Source organism: Anabrus simplex, chromosome 9 (assembly GCF_040414725.1).
Source record: "Anabrus simplex isolate iqAnaSimp1 chromosome 9, ASM4041472v1, whole genome shotgun sequence".
NCBI lineage: Eukaryota > Metazoa > Arthropoda > Insecta > Orthoptera > Tettigoniidae > Anabrus > Anabrus simplex.
In genome coordinates this window covers 141,647,422-141,664,735 of record NC_090273.1, presented here as the reverse complement: position 1 = coordinate 141,664,735, position 17,314 = coordinate 141,647,422, and the positions used below count along the sequence as shown (strand labels likewise).

At 41.5% G+C, this 17,314-nt stretch overlaps 1 protein-coding gene across 1 annotated transcript in view; it reads right to left on the bottom strand.

Moving 5' to 3' along the window:
* The window catches only part of LOC137502143 (uncharacterized), a 143,169-nt gene that overhangs the window by 36,577 nt on the left and 89,278 nt on the right, over nucleotides 1-17,314 (bottom strand). Inside the window, exon 4 of the mRNA XM_068229119.1 lies at nucleotides 5,991-6,262. Coding sequence (XP_068085220.1) covers nucleotides 5,991-6,262 — 272 coding nt within the window. The remainder of the gene's footprint in view (nucleotides 1-5,990; nucleotides 6,263-17,314) is intronic.

Here is a 17,314-nt window from a genome sequence, read left to right as displayed (position 1 = left end):
GTTAGGTGGAAATTTAGTAAGCAGTCTGGCCTATGCTGACGACTTGGTCTTAATGGCCGAAAGCCTGCAGTCTAATATCTTGCAACTTGAAAATAGGTGCAATGAATATGGCATGAAAATTAGCCTTTCGAAGACTAAATTGATGTCAGTAGGTAAGAAATTCAACAAAATTGAATGTCAGATTGGTGATGCAAAGCTAGAACAGGTAGATAATTTCAAGTATTTAGGTTGTGTGTTCTCCCAGAATGGTAATATAGTAAGTGAGATTGAATCAAGGTGTAGTAAAGCTACGCCGAGTGTTAGGCGGCGAGAAATAACCTGACACCCTCAGGGAGCCAACGGCTTCGGGCGGATGAGCTCCTTGAGGAAGGGCGGTGGTCCCTCAGTGGAGGAAATGCCACTGGAATCCACTGAAAACCTGATGTCGGGCAGCAGCGCCATCAGTATTGACTTGATGCACAGAGCAATTCATGCTCGAGATGGGTCAAGAGCGGGGAGCCTCAAGCGTCCCCAGAATGACTGGTTTTTCGGTTGTGGTACTGCGGTGTGGAAGAGAGAGGGACCTCACTACACTATTATTCCCATGAACACTATAATGATAGCTGCTTTAAATGGATCTAATTCGTCATGCGACCCGGCTGACAACCGGCGCTTTTGCGGTTCCAGGCTGCAAAGTGTGAAATGTGCTACTGGGCATGTGCATGTAGGCAACCAGGCTGCATATGCGAAATTTGCGACTGGAAGAACAAAGCAGAATGTGGGTACTTGGAATGTGAGAGGACTTTTAGCTTCAGGAAAACGTCTCCTGATAATACAAGAGCTGGAAAGGTATAATATAGGAGTGGCTGGGCTAAGCGAAACTCACTGGAAAAACAATGGCCATTTTAGGAGTGGTAATCATTGGGTCTACTTTTCTGGAAATGAAGAAAAAAGCAGTAACGGGGTCGCAATTGTGATCAGTGACAAACTGAATGGCCTAGTGAAAGGAAATAAACCTGTTAATGATCGCATTATGACACTAAGTCTCAAATGCAAGCCACTTTCAATCAACATCATTCAGGTTTATGCCCCAACAGCGGATGCATCTGATGAAATAATCGACCGCTTCTATCAAGATCTTGATGCTACTGTTTCAGCTTTTCCAAGCAGAGAAATAACTATTGTTATGGGAGACTTCAATGCCAAAATTGGTTCAACACAACATGATGAGCACGTCAGAACATCGATAGGAAGATACGGAATTGGAGAAAGAAATGAACGGGGGAACAGGCTTCTTGAGTTTGCAATTCAAAACAGGTTCACTATAACTAATACAGTCTTCAAGCATCACATACAGCACATGTACACATGGACATCGCCTGATGGTCAATATAAAAATCAGATTGACTACATCTTGATCAGTTCAAGATGGAGGTCCTCTGTAACGGACACCAAAACTTGTCCAGGTGCAGTATGTGGCAGTGATCATCAGCTTCTTAGAACAGAAATAAGAATAAAACTTCAAACACCAGTTAAAAGATCACACAGGATACCACAAGTAGTTAATATGCCGTCTTTCAAGGAATCATTGGCGCGACGAGCCTCCATATTACAGGATCCAATAACAACTGCAGAAGGGCTGTGGAATGTGACAAAAAACTGGATAGAGTCCTCTTTGAATGAATCTCGAGTACCAAATACTAGAAGGCAACAGTGGATCTCTGACTTGAGCCTTCAGCTTGTAGAAGAAAGCAGGTGCCTTAAAAAATCTGGCATTAACACTAAAGAAAAAAAGAGAGCAAATGTCTGATCTTGATAGAAGGATTCAGTCTTCTTGCAGAAGAGAGAAGAATAATTTCCTTAATAACATTTGTTTTGAGATTGAAGACCATGCAAATCAAAACCACAGCAAGGATCTTTTTGACAAAATTAGAATAATCACTCGAGAATTCAAGCCATATTCCTGGAATATACTGAACTCAAAGGGGGATGATGTTGTGGATATAGAGAATGTTCTGGAAACATGGAGATTGTACTGCCAGGATCTGTACAGTGAACAATGTAATGCACAAGACCAAGTGATGATAGACAAGCAGTCAGATCCTGAACCTGACATCCTCCGAGATGAAGTAGAAATGGATTTGAAAATGCTGAGAACTGGAAAAGCGTGTGGACCTGATGGAATAAGTGCAGAAGTCTTGAAAGCTACAGATGGTGCTGGAATTGAAATGCTGTTGAAAATCTGCCAAGCAATATGGAATTCTAGAAGATGGCCCGAGGAATGGGTACAGTCAATCTTTGTCCCAATCCACAAGAAAGGATCGAGGAAAAAGTGTGAAAATTATCGCTTAATTGCTTTGATTTCACATGCCAGTAAACTTATGCTTCATATCCTGCACAAGAGACTCCGGGCATTTCTAGAGTATCAAATTCCTGAAGTCCAGACTGGATTTATGAAAGGAAAAGGTACTCGAGAACAGATCTTAAGCCTAAGACAAATCATAGAAAAGGCTAGAGAATTCAATGTTCCGGTATATCTGTGCTTTATTGACTACCAAAAGGCCTTCAATACTGTCAAATGGAACCATCTTTGGAAAATTTTGGATGACATGGGTTTGCCACTCCATTTGATTGGTCTTCTCAAGTCCTTGTATAAGGAAAATACAGCCACTGTGAAGATTCAAAACAAACAGTCTCAGCAGTTTCGTACAAAGGCTGGAGTTCGCCAGGGATGTATCCTGTCACCGTTACTTTTCAATATCTATGGTGAATATGCAATGAGAATTGCATTAGATGGCTGGGACAAAGGGTTTTCCATTGGGGGATGCAAGATCAACAATTTGAGATTTGCTGATGACACCACCTTGATAGCATCATCTGAAGAGGAGTTGGCAGAGCTGATCAAGAGAGTAGAGGAACCAAGCCTAGAAATTGGATTACACCTAAATCGACAGAAAACCAAAGTCATGATTGTTGATCGTAAGAACAACAACAGTCCGCATATCAAACAGATTGGAGGGTGTGAAGTTGTACATCAGTATGTATACCTAGGCTCCTTACTATCCAATTCTGGTGGTTCCAAAGATGAAATAAAGCGCAGAAATTGAAATAGCAAAGGTAGCAATGATCCGTCTGCGGAAGATCTGGAAAGATAACAACATCACCGTTAAGACAAAAAAGAAGCTCGTTGAATCTCTAGTCTTCTCAGTCTTCTTGTATGGCGCAGAGACGTGGACCATCCTCAAACGTGATCGTGAACGGATAGAAAGCTTTGAAATATGGTGCTGGAGGAAAATGTTAAGGATTCCTTGGACAGCTCATCGCACGAACACATCAATCCTGAACCAACTTCAGATAAAAGTTCGTCTATCGTGTAAGGTCTCTCAACGGATTGTACGCTACTTTGGACATATAATGCGCCGAGATGGTAGCATAGCTGCCAACTTTTAGAAATCAAAAATAGGAAGATTTTTAATTCTTGGATTTCATCACCCATATTGCATCACGGTCTAAGTGAAAAAAGGACAGAATAGAAAGCATACATATCTACAGTTACAATGTGAATTGACCATTAAATTTAAAATCTTAAACTAAAAACACATTTAAATGGTTACAAGAAAATATACCTAATCACTCTCACGAATAATAATACAGTCGAATCTCGATATCTCTAACTTCCATAACTAGAATTTTCATTATCTCAAACTCTGTAACTCGAACTGTGTGCAACATTAACTGTACAATACGGCATTCGCGGTTTGTGAGGAACAGTTAACAAGTAAAGAAAGGGTTCTAGTGAAGCTGGAAGCTAATATGACGGCAACCAAAAACGCGAACTTCTAGTGATCGGCAAATCCTCGCCATGTCTCGGGTGTCAATTAATTACCGGTCACGTACGAAAGCAAGCCCAGAAGTCGCGGATGACAAGCTCCATTTACGAAACTCGGCTGCGTGTATTAACAAGAAGTTTCAACATGAAGGGAGGAAAGGTTAACCGCAACAAACAGATGAGACTAACGGATTTTTTTTCCAAATGTGTTACTGGAACTATGTTTCTTGTTTCACTACGGTACCTACTTTATGTACTGTGTCCTGTCTTCTAAAAAGTTACTATAATATGTGTTATAATTAAAGTGATGGCGTAAAATAGAGTTGCTTTGTATATTTTTAAGTACCGGTAAACATAATACATTCAGTAAAAGCCCGTACATACATGATTCAATTATGTGCTATACATGCTCAAAACGGTAAGTTATTCTCTATATCTCAAAATTTCCAAAACTTGAAATAAAATTTATCTCCCGAGGCGATTCGCATAATAGTTTCCTTTATTAGACTGTAAAATAACGGAAATTTAATTTTATAGGAATCCCTGAACTCTTGGAGGTAACGTTTGTTATGTTTTTTTGGCGATAACGTGAAGAGAAAATACCATAAACTGTCACCGACACAACTCCCTGAAATACATTCAACTCATTAAAATAATGAAGTAAGAATTTTAAAAAATGCACTGAAACACGCTAAATTACCACATACAAAACAGATCGCTATGTCTCATACATTATTAACATACGACTTTGACACGGGAAAAAAGCACGGAATCGCTAGAAAAAACACACGGCATACAATTCCAACGAAATTACGCACAGAAACGATGTTAATAATGCGCGAACCACACAATATGAAACTCATTCTTTCGTCCCGATTAACTGAGTCGATAGCGCTCGCTAGCATCTCTTGCTTGTAGGACGATTGCCATCCCGAATCCCCAGCCGTAAAGCACACATGCTGCTGTAGCGAGCAGGAAACACGACACACGAACACGAAGGCGACGGACGATACACTCGCGAAATAAAGCATCGAATAAAAACGCTTGAAAATGAAGTTGGGTAAATTACACAAGCACATAAGAATTTATCCTTTATCCTAGGGTACGAGTATTGACTGTACTGGAGGTTATATTGGTAAAAAATAGGAAGAATTAAAAATAAATCGGAAAATCGGAAGACGAGTTAAAAAACGGAAAGTTTCCGGGTAAATCGGAAGGGTTGGCAGGTATGTAGGTAGTCTACAAAAGCTGATTGTTGAGGGCAAAGTCCAGGGAACCAGACAACGAGGACGAATACCAACGCGATGGATTGACATGGTGAACGGCCCCCTACAGTGTTCTCTCAGAGTAACCACATTGAAAGCTTTAGATAGGGAAGAATGGCGGAGTATGGTTCATCGGCTAGAGGGCTGAATATTATGATAGTCACGACGCCTCAGTCATGAGGCAAAACGATGAAATAGAAGAGAGAAAAGCTAATGCAGTGAGCTCACAGTTACGATCAGCAGTACCGGTATTCTGTAAGAAGGAAGTCAGCTCCCAGACGAAACTATCTTTACATCGGTCTGTTTTCAGACCAACTTTACTTTACGGGAGCGAAAGCTGGGTGGACTCAGGATATCTTATTCATAAGTTAGAAGTAACAGACATGAAAGTAGCGAGAATGATCGCTGATACAAACAGGTGGGAACAATGGCAAGAGGGTACTTGGAATGAGGAGATAAAGGCTAATTTAGGAATGAATTTGATGGATAAAGCTGTACCCATAAACCGGCTTCGGTGGTGGGGTCATGTGAGGCGAATGGAGGAGGATAGGTTACCTAGGAGAATAATGGACTCTGTTATGGAGGGTAAAAGGAGTAGAGGGAGACCAAGACGACGATGGTTAGACTCTGTTTCTAACGATCTAAAGATAAGAGGTATAGAAATAAATGAGGCCACACCACTAGTTGCAAATAGAAGATTGTGGTGAGGTTTAGTAAATTCACAGAGGCTTGGAGACTGAACGCTGAAAGGCATAACAGTCTATAATGATGATGTATGTATGTATGCACTGAATAATTACTTAAAATACCGAATTATAGTTATGTAATAAATGCCACTGACTGTCTGATTGAATGTTAGATTTATACTTTGTTAGTCCGTGAATATAACCAGAAAGAGTAGAAAACGAAATACGTACCAAATTACAAGTCGGATCACAATTTTCATTCTTTTTGACATTCTCACATGTAGAATTTGATATGCGCTGCTCAGAATGAAAAAGCAGTTCACAATTCAACATAATATCATCTTCATTGAAGGAACTGCACGTTTGTGGAGTAGCTGCTCTTTCATTAACGTAAAGCGATACGGAGTAGAAAAGGGCATCTCTCAGAGGAAATTCCACTTTTACGGTGCCAACCGCTTTATCTTCCTCCTCCAACCTGATCTCAGCTGGCGTAAGGTGTTCTCCTGTAAACAAACAAAAACAACAAGAACATAAGCAATTTAAAACATTACGTACAGTTTTCTTTTTGGTCACACCAGTATCGTCACATGGTGGTGGGGATTACTATTTTAAGATGCACTGTAGTAGAACTGGGCAACCATACTCTATTAAGACTATTCAGATAAAAATGAAGTGAACCGACACTTCGAAAAATGATGGTACCGGCCAAAGAAAGACAAGATCCTCGAAGGGCGTGAAAAGGAAACATTCCCTAGGCCTCGCGATCTAATATCGTCGGTTTCGGAAATGAACAAGAGTTGGTCAAGGGAGGTCGGATAAGATAGATGGAAGTGAGGATCCTGGCAAAAGTAAGTGGACGCAATACCAGGACTCAGCTAAGGGACCCATGCTCGCCAATCCACACTCCTAAGTTGAGAGCCTCTGGGGCCCCTTTTAGGCGCCTCTTACAACAGGCAGGGGGATACCGTGGGTGTTACTCAACCGACCCCACCCACAGCGGGAGAAAGGGCTACGACTGGGAAGGAAGCGATCATAGCCTCAATAATAATAATAATAATAATAATAATAATAATAATAATAATAATAATAATAATAATAATGGTTTTACGTACTTTTGACGGTTTTCGGAGACGCCGTGATGCTAGAATTTAGTCCCACAGGAGTTCTTTTATGTGCGAGTAAATATACCGACACGAGGCTGACATATTTGAACACTTTCAAGCGTCTCAACCATCTGAGCCACCCAGCCCGGCTTACAAGGAGAGGCCAGACCCTGCGTCCAACCGATTTCAACGATCTTCAATGTACCTGTGGGGGACACTCAACAGAAACGCGCGTATAAGGGTCTAGATTAATAGCTTTAGTTTTCGAAAAAAAAAAAAAAGGTCTAATATCTCTTTCGGTCAAAGTGGAGATGATAGAACACTAAAGGCGAACACATTTTATTTCAACATGTCAGGCCCGCAACCTAATAATTTCCGAAAAACTGATGAATCCCCGATTCCAATGCAACGCATATGTACTTGAAGAGTTACAGCATAGTCAAGCGAAGCGGTGGCCTAGTGGTCACCGTACTTATCTGCGAATCTCGAAGATGTGAATTCGAGTCTCGTTGCAGCTATATTTCTTATACAAAATAAATTAATATTTCAGGAGATGTGAAGATAAAAATGGGAACAAAAATATCACGCGAATTGCAGTACACTTTATTTTCTATCTATCTGTAGTCACGCCCTAGTTCGTGAACCATGGGCAACGGCTGAGTGGCCTAGTATGTGGTCCTGAGAGTCGGGATGCCAGTTGCTATGGAATGGGAGTGGGCATTTCGGACATATTCTGAGTCATGGCCCTCCTTGTGCTCAGGCGGCTAGGACTATACAATCCACCGGTGGTCCATAACACATTAGAGGAGAGATCCTCACTTGGATGAAGTTGACAAGTTTTATGAATCATTGAGTGACATCGTGGTTAGGGTCAACAACAAGGATAGAATAGTGCTAAAGAAAAATAATAATAATCGTATGGCCTCAGCTACCGTGTGCAGACATTTCAATTTGACGCCATCTGGCTGTCTGCTCATCAATTTCCCACTCCCATTTGACAGGCGGGGGACTCCTTGGACAACTTGGCGAACGAAATGGAATTCGATGGGGAGTTATCAATATTAATGGGACTTATGGAAGAACGTAGAACTGGCTGAGTCAGCAAAGAGGATGCATCTGGATGTGCTAGGAGTAAGTGATATTCGGCTAAGGAGAGATAACGATGAAAGATGGGATATTATAAAGTGTACTTGACGGGTGTTAGAAAGGGAAGGGCAGAGTATGGGGTAAGGCTGTTTATCAGGAATACCATTGCACGCAATATAGTTTCTGTTAAGCACGTAAATGAGCGAATGATGTGGGTAGATTTGTCAGTTGGAGGAATTAGGACGAGAATTGACTCAGTGTATTCACTATGTGAGGATGCAGATGAGGATGAAGTTGACAAGTTTTATGAATCATTGAGTGACATCGTGGTTAGGGTCAACAACAAGGATAGAATAGTGCTAAAGAAAAATAATAATAATCGTATGGCCTCAGCTACCGTGTGCAGACATTTCAATTTGACGCCATCTGGCTGTCTGCTCATCAATTTCGACGTTCCGTTTTACTCTAGGCCCCCACTAGGTGGCAGACCGAGTAAACCGAAACTCTCTTGGGCGTCTATGGCTGAGATTTAATGAATTTTAGTAGTATAATGCAGGGATTCGGCGGCCGCCGCCGCCGCACGCCTCCTCCTCCGCCGCCTCCTCCGCCGCCGCCCGCGGGAAATTTGAATTTTGGCGGGAAATTTGAATTTTGGCGGGAGATTTGAATTAGTAAACAAAGCCACGTGCTTTTTGACAGCTGTCATCGACAACAACGCAACGCTAACCTCACTGCTGCCATCTTGACGGGCCTAAACCTCACTAGTGCCAACTTAACCTCACTAGCATGAGGTAAACAAAGCCACGTGTTTTATGACAGCCACGTGCTTTTTGACAGACAACAACGCATCGCTAACCTCAGTACTGCCATCTTGACGGGCCTAAACCTCAGTAGTGCCAACTTAACCTAACTAACGCGAGGTAAACAAAGCCACGTGCTTTTTGACAGCCACGTGCTTTTTGACAGATTTGTAAACAAAGCCACGTGCTTTTTGACAGCTGTCATCGACAACAACGCATCGCAAACCTCAGTACTACCATCTTGACGGGCCTAAACCTCAGTAGTGCCAACTTAACCTAACTAGCATGAGGTAAACAAAGCCACGTGTTTTCTGACAGCCACGTGCTTTTTGACAGATTTGTAAACAAAGCCACGTGCTTTTTGACAGACAACAACGCATCGCTAACCTCAGTACTGCCATCTTGACGGGCCTAAACCTCAGTAGTACCAACTTAACCTAACTAGCGCGAGATAAACAAAGCCACGTGCTTTTTGACAGCCACGTGCTTTTTTGACAGCTGTCATCCGCCATCTTTGAGCACCGTGCTGCCCTCTTTCGTCACCTGTCATCGGCAGTGCTGCCATCTTGACGGACCTAAACCTTAGTGCTACCAACTTAACCTCACTAGCTCGAGATAAACAAATCCACGTGCTTTTTGACAGCTACGTGCTTTTTTGATAGCTGTCATCCGCCATCTTTAATCTATAGAGCACAGTGCTGCCCTCTTTAGCTACTTACCTTTGAAATGTGGTGGCGGATAATTTGAAAAATGCTTTTCGACAAGCAGCCATATTTAATCCAGAGAGAACAGTGCTGCCCTCTATGTGGTGGCGGCAAATTGAAAAATTCCACGTGCCCTTGTTTGAAAACAAACTCACGTGCTTTTTTGACAGCTGTCATCTGCCATCTTTGAGCACAGTGCTGCCCTCTTTAGTTTGAAATGTGGTGGTGGTAAATTCCACGTGCTCTTGTTTGGAAACAAAGCCACGTGCAGCTGGCATCCGCCATCTTTAATCAACAGAGCACTGTGCTACTATCATGCGGGCAATTTCATCACCTGTCATCCGCCATCTTTAATCCACAGAACACCGTGCTGCCCTCTTTATGGCTACTACCTTAAGCACGTAGTAGCGGGCAATTTGAAAAGTTCTGTTAGCTATCATCCGCCATCTTTAATCAAGAGAGCACCGTGCTGCCATCTTTAGCTAGATACCTTTGAAATGTGGTGGCGGCAAATTGAAAAATTCCACGTGCTCTTGTTTGGAAACAAACTCACGTGCTTTTTCGACAGCTACCATCCGCCATCTTTAATCAACAGAGCATAGTGCTGCCCTCTTTAGTTTGAAATGTGATGGCGGCAAATTCCACGTGCTCTTGTTTGGTAAACATAGTCATGTGCTTTTTTGACAACTGTCATCCGCCATCTTTAATACAGAGAGCACCGTGCTGCCCTCTTTATCGTAGTAGATGTAAATTCGTCACCTGTCATCCGCAGTGCTGCCATCTTTAGCTAGATACCTTTGAAAAGTGGTGGCGGATAATTTAAAAAGAAAAATTCTACAGCAGCCCTCTCTCGACGCTAATTGCATAAGATGGCGGCTATACATGACTCCTTAAGGGTGCTTACGCAAGATGGCTGCTATACACAGGTTCTTATGAGACGCCCTTGGGATGCTTGCGCAAGACGGCAGTTATACATGGCTCCTTATGAGATACCCTAAGGATGCTTGCGCAAGATAGCGGCTGCTCTTATGGGACGGCTTAAGGGTCCTTGCACAAGATGGCTTGAGACGCCCTAAGGATGCTTGCGCAAGATGGCGGACACAAGATGGCGGCTATACATAACTCCTTATGAGACGCTTTAAGGGTGCTTGCGCAAGATGGTTGCTACTCTTATGAAGAATGCTCGCTTAGAGGCTAACGTGTCGTGATAGTTCGATTCATTAAATTTAGGGCTTAAATGCAAAATGTTAAATATATCGAAAACGGTGCACCGTAGAGCAAAACGGACAAAATTTTTCTGCCTAATACCGAAGTTCGCAGTATGAGGAACAAGAAAATCATGGTCTAATGATGGGATCAACGGTTCGGTTCCTACTTAGGCCCTTTGGCATTTGCTCTGTTTTAGCTTGTATTGAAGCGAGTCTTCGTAACATGATCAGGTCTAGCTATGGTAGAGAGTATAACGTACCGTGCAGGTTCGATTCATTAAATTTGGAGGCTTAAATGCAAAATGTTAAATATCTCGAAAACGATGCATCGTAGAGCAAAACGGACAAAATTTTTCCGCCTAATACGTAGGTTCGTAGTATCAGGAACAAGAAAAAACATAGTCTAATGATGAGATCAACGGTTCGATTCCTACTTAAGCCCTTTGGCATTCGCAGCTATCTATTTCTACAAGATGGTGGCTGCTTTTATGAGAAACAAGATGCCTTGAGACGTCCTAGGGATGCTTACGCAAGATGGCAGACACAAAATGGTGACTATACATAGCTCCTTATGAGACGGCCTAGGGGTGCTCGCACAAGATGGCGGCTACTCTTATGAAGAAAGCTAGCTTAGAGGCTACTGCGCAAGATAACAGCTGCTGTTATGCATGTGGTGGAGGGCAATTTGAAATTCGATGTGCTTAATCAACAGAGCACCCTGCCGCCCTCTTTAGCTGAAATGTGGTGGTGGATAATTTGAAAAATTCTTTTGACAGCTATCATCTTTAAAAACAATGGCGACTATGCATAGGCTGTTAAGGCCTTATCATTCTCCTCCTCCTCCTCCTCCCCCTCCTCCTCCTCCTTCTCTACCTCCTCCTCCGCCTCTTATGTCAAGGCATAGCTTTATATCGAACAAGTTTAAACCTGCATCGCGAAGGCAAGCGTGTGCAGCGATAACATTATTGTGCATGTTTAGACTTTCGAAACATAAGAAGAGTAGAATCAAACGCTGTACTCGATACGACATGTGATCAGAACATTGATTGATGCGTTCAGAAAACAAAATAAGTGATCAAGACTAGAATCAAACAATGTACTCAATACATCATGTGTTTAGAATATGTCAGGGGATACGCTTGTTCTAAGAAGATCAGATTGAAACATAACAAGACTAGAATAGAACACTGTAATCGATGTTGTTAACTTCAACATGTGATCAGAACATTGATTGATGTGTTCAGAACACAAAATAAGTGATCATGACTAGAATCGAACACTGTACTCGATACAACATGTGATCAGAACATTGATCGATGTGTTCAGAACACGAAATAAGTGATCAAGACTAGAATCGAACACTGTACTCAATACAACATGTGTTTAGAACATGTTAGGGGGTACCCTTGTTCTAAGAAGATCAGAATGAAACATAACAAGACTAGAATCGAACACTGTAATCGATGTTGTTAACCTCAACATATGATCAGAACATTGTTTGATGTGTTCAGAGCAAAAGTACAATTTTGATGATTTGCTTAGTGTAAAATCAAAAACTATGGAAACACACTGTGCACATATCGCGTAGCTAACTCGCTCAGTAAGCAATATTGCAAAACTACAACTTCAATGATTTGCATAGTGTAAAAATCAAAAACACACTGTACCCATACTGCGCAGCTAACTCGCTCGGTAAACGATATAGCCAAAGTATAACTTCAAATTATTTACCTTCCATCATTCGTCTTGTGTGTAAAAATCAGTCGAACAAGTTATCGCATAAACATGGCTGAAAAAAATCGTGATAGGGTATGGAACCCAGGGGTTACATCTTATCAGAAGGGCAAAAAGGATGAAAGGACTCTTCCTCCTCCTTACCGCACATTCCTTGAAGGGCTAATTGGCTGAAGGGCTAATGGGCTAAAGGGCTAAAGGGCTAATGGGCTAAAGGGCTAATGGGCTAAAGGGCTAAAGGAGCAACAACCTCGTCGATCGCTATCAGCAAGAACGCTTGTACTTTGTTAAGTGTAGAAAATTAATCTTTATTTGTAAATGGTTTCATGTTCAGAACAAGGAATGGAAAATCCCCGAGGTGCGATGAGTTACGTTTTTCGAACTAGTGTTTGGAACACTGAACTTTTCAAGATGATAGCAGAGAGTTTAGCAATGTTCTGTTGTTGGATTTTAAATTCCGCGCTACAACATGCATAAGGTGGTAGCCTTGAGGTTTACCGCCGTAAAAATGGCAAGAGTGAGGTTAACAATGTTCTGTTGTTGGATTTTAAATTCCGCGCTACAACATGCATAAGGTGGCAGCCTTGAGGTTTACCGCCGTAAAGATGGCAAGAGTGAGGTTAACAATGTTCTGCTGTTGGATTTTAAATTCCGCGCTATAACATGCATAAGGTGGCAGCCTTGAGGTTTACCGCCGTAAAGATGGCAGCAGTGAGGTTAGCGACGCTCTATTGTCCTTCAAAGTGAGGTTAGGGTTCGTCAAGAAGACAGCTGTCAAAAAAGCACGTGGCTATGTTTACCAAACAAGAGCACGTGGTCGTGACGTCACGGTCACGTAGTATGTTGCCTCAGCATGTAAAGTTCAATGTCTACACCTACGTAGTTAACACTCTGCTATGTTCACAAGATTTTTTACACATAACTATTCTTTATGCTTTAAGTTCATGCACATAGGCTATGCTAAGATAGCAGTACAAACACATGCGAACTTTGTACATTCTAATGGAATAAGTTTAGTACTGTGTGCATCATGGATACATGATGTGTGCACGCATTTAATCTTGACTATACGTAATGCTGCTGCTTTGTTTACAAGATTTTTATACATTGCTATTCCTTATGCTTTAAGTTCGTGCACGCACAAGCGATACTCGTACGCTCTAGCAGGAGAAGTTTAGTACGATATTCGATACATACATTATCGATAGGTGATGTGTACACGCTTTAGAACATAGCTCATCTTTATGCTTTAAGTTCGTGCACAGGGGTTTGGGATACACAAAAGCGATTGCTACATGCTCTAGCGGAAGAAGTCTAGTACGATAGTCGATGCATGTAAAATCGATAGGTTATGCTAAGATAGCAGCACACTTACACGATTTTAGCACAATCTAGTGGAAGAAGTTTAGTACGAGAGTCGATGCTTGCAAAATCATTAGGTAATGTGTACACGCTTTGAAACAAGGCTATTCTTTGTACTTTAAGTTCATGCGTCTTAGTTATGCTAAGATAGCAGCACAATCTACCTGAAGAAGTTTTGCACCAGAGTCGATACATGCAAAATCGATAGTTGATGCGTACACGCTTTAAAACATGACTATTCATTGTACTTTAAGTTCATGGGTATAGGTTATGCTAAGATAGCAGCACAATCTAGCGGAATAAATTTAGTACGAGATTCGATGAATGCAAAATCAATAAGTAATGTGTACACGCTTTGAAACATGGCTATTCTTCGTACTTTAAGTTCATGTGTATAAGTTATGCTAAGATAGCAGCACAACCTAGCGGAAGAAGTTTAGTACGATATTTGTTGCATGCAAAGTCGATAGGTAATGTGTACACGCTTGGAAACATGGCTATTCTTTGTACCTTAAGGTCATGCGTATAGGTTACGCTAAGATAGCAGCACAATCTAGCGGAAGAAGTTTAGTACGAGAGTCGATGCTTGCAAAATCGATAGGTAATGTGTACACGTTTTGAGACATAGCTCTTCTTTGTTCTTTAAGTTCATGCGTCTTAGTTATGCTGAGATAGCAGCACAATCTACCTGCAGAACTTTAGTACGAGAGTCGATACATGCAAATTCGATAGTTGATGTGTACACGCTTTGAAACATGACTATTCATTATACTTTAAGTTCATGGGTATAGGTTATGCTAAGATAGCACAATCTAGCGGAAGAAATTTAGTACGATATTTGATGCATGCAAAATCAATAAGTAATGTGTACACGCTTTGAAACATGGCTATTCTTTGTACTTTAAGTTCATGTGTATAAGTTATGCTAAGATAGCAGCACAACCTAGCGGAAGAAGTTTAGTACGATATTTGTTGCATGCAAAGTCGATAGGTAATGTGTACACGCTTTGAAACATGGCTATTCTTTGTACCTTAAGGTCACGCGTATAGGTTATGCTAAGATAGCAGCACAATCTAGCGGAAGAAGTTTAGTACGAGAGTCGATGTGTGCAAAATCGATAGGTGATGTGTACACGCTTTGAAACATGGCTATTCATTGTACTTTAATTTTATGGGTATAGGTTATGCTAAGATAGCAGCACGATCTAGCGGATGAAGTTTAGTTCGATGGTCGATGCATGTAAAATCGATAGGTCATGTGTACACGCTTTGAAACAAGGCAATTCATACTGCTGCTCTGTTCCCAAGACTTTTAAGCATAGCTAACCCTAATACTGCTCTTAACGACGTCGAGCTAAGGATTGATTATGTGACCGTGACGTCACGACCACGTGCTCTTGTTTGGTAAACATAGCCACGTGCTTTTTTGACAGCTGTCTTCTTGACGAACCCTAACCTCACTTTGAAGGACAATAGAGCGTCGCTAACCTCACTGCTGCCATCTTTACGGCGGTAAACCTCAAGGCTGCCACCTTATGCATGTTATAGCGCGGAATTTAAAATCCAACAGCAGAACATTGTTAACCTCACTCTTGCCATCTTTACGGCGGTAAACCTCAAGGCTGCCACCTTATGCATGTTGTAGCGCGGAATTTAAAATCCAACAACAGAACATTGTTAACCTCACTCTTGCCATCTTTACGGCGGTAAACCTCAAGGCTACCACCTTATGCATGTTGTAGCGCGGAATTTAAAATCCAACAACAGAACATTGCTAAACTCTCTGCTATCATCTTGAAAAGTTCAGTGTTCCAAACACTAGTTCGAAAAACGTAACTCATCGCACCTCGGGGATTTTCCATTCCTTGTTCTGAACATGAAACCATTTACAAATAAAGATTAATTTTCTACACTTAACAAAGTACAAGCGTTCTTGCTGATAGCGATCGACGAGGTTGTTGCTCCTTTAGCCCTTTAGCCCATTAGCCCTTTAGCCCATTAGCCCTTTAGCCCTTTAGCCCATTAGCCCTTCAGCCAATTAGCCCTTCAAGGAATGTGCGGTAAGGAGGAGGAAGAGTCCTTTCATCCTTTTTGCCCTTCTGATAAGATGTAACCCCTGGGTTCCATACCCTATCACGATTTTTTTTCAGCCATGTTTATGCGATAACTTGTTCGACTGATTTTTACACACAAGACGAATGATGGAAGGTAAATAATTTGAAGTTATACTTTGGCTATATCGTTTACCGAGCGAGTTAGCTGCGCAGTATGGGTACAGTGTGTTTTTGATTTTTACACTATGCAAATCATTGAAGTTGTAGTTTTGCAATATTGCTTACTGAGCGAGTTAGCTACGCGATATGTGCACAGTGTGTTTCCATAGTTTTTGATTTTACACTAAGCAAATCATCAAAATTGTACTTTTGCTCTGAACACATCAAACAATGTTCTGATCATATGTTGAGGTTAACAACATCGATTACAGTGTTCGATTCTAGTCTTGTTATGTTTCATTCTGATCTTCTTAGAACAAGGGTACCCCCTAACATGTTCTAAACACATGTTGTATTGAGTACAGTGTTCGATTCTAGTCTTGATCACTTATTTCGTGTTCTGAACACATCGATCAATGTTCTGATCACATGTTGTATCGAGTACAGTGTTCGATTCTAGTCATGATCACTTATTTTGTGTTCTGAACACATCAATCAATGTTCTGATCACATGTTGAAGTTAACAACATCGATTACAGTGTTCTATTCTAGTCTTGTTATGTTTCAATCTGATCTTCTTAGAACAAGCGTATCCCCTGACATATTCTAAACACATGATGTATTGAGTACATTGTTCGATTCTAGTCTTGATCACTTATTTTGTTTTTCTGAACGCATCAATCAATGTTCTGATCACATGTCGTATCGAGTACAGCGTTTGATTCTACTCTTCTTATGTTTCGAAAGTCTAAACATGCACAATAATGTTATCGCTGCACACGCTTGCCTTCGCGATGCAGGTTTAAACTTGTTCGATATAAAGCTATGCCTTGACATAAGAGGCGGAGGAGGAGGTAGAGAAGGAGGAGGGGGAGGAGGAGGAGGAGGAGGAGGAGGAGGAGAATGATAAGACCTTAACAGCCTATGTATAGTCGCCATTGTTTTTAAAGATGATAGCTGTCAAAAGAATTTTTCAAATTATCCACCACCACATTTCAGCTAAAGAGGGCAGCAGGGTGCTCTGTTGATTAAGCACATAGAATTTCAAATTGCCCTCCACCACATGCATAACAGCAGCTGTTATCTTGCGCAGTAGCCTCTAAGCTAGCTTTCTTCATAAGAGTAGCCGCCATCTTGTGCGAGCACCCCTAGGCCGTCTCATAAGGAGCTATGTATAGTCACCATTTTGTGTCTGCCATCTTGCGTAAGCATCCCTAGGACGTCTCAAGGCATCTTGTTTCTCATAAGAGCAGCCACCATCTTGTAGAAATAGATAGCTGCGAATGCCAAAGGGCTTAAGTAGGAATCGAACCGTTGATCTCATCATTAGACTATGTTTTTTCTT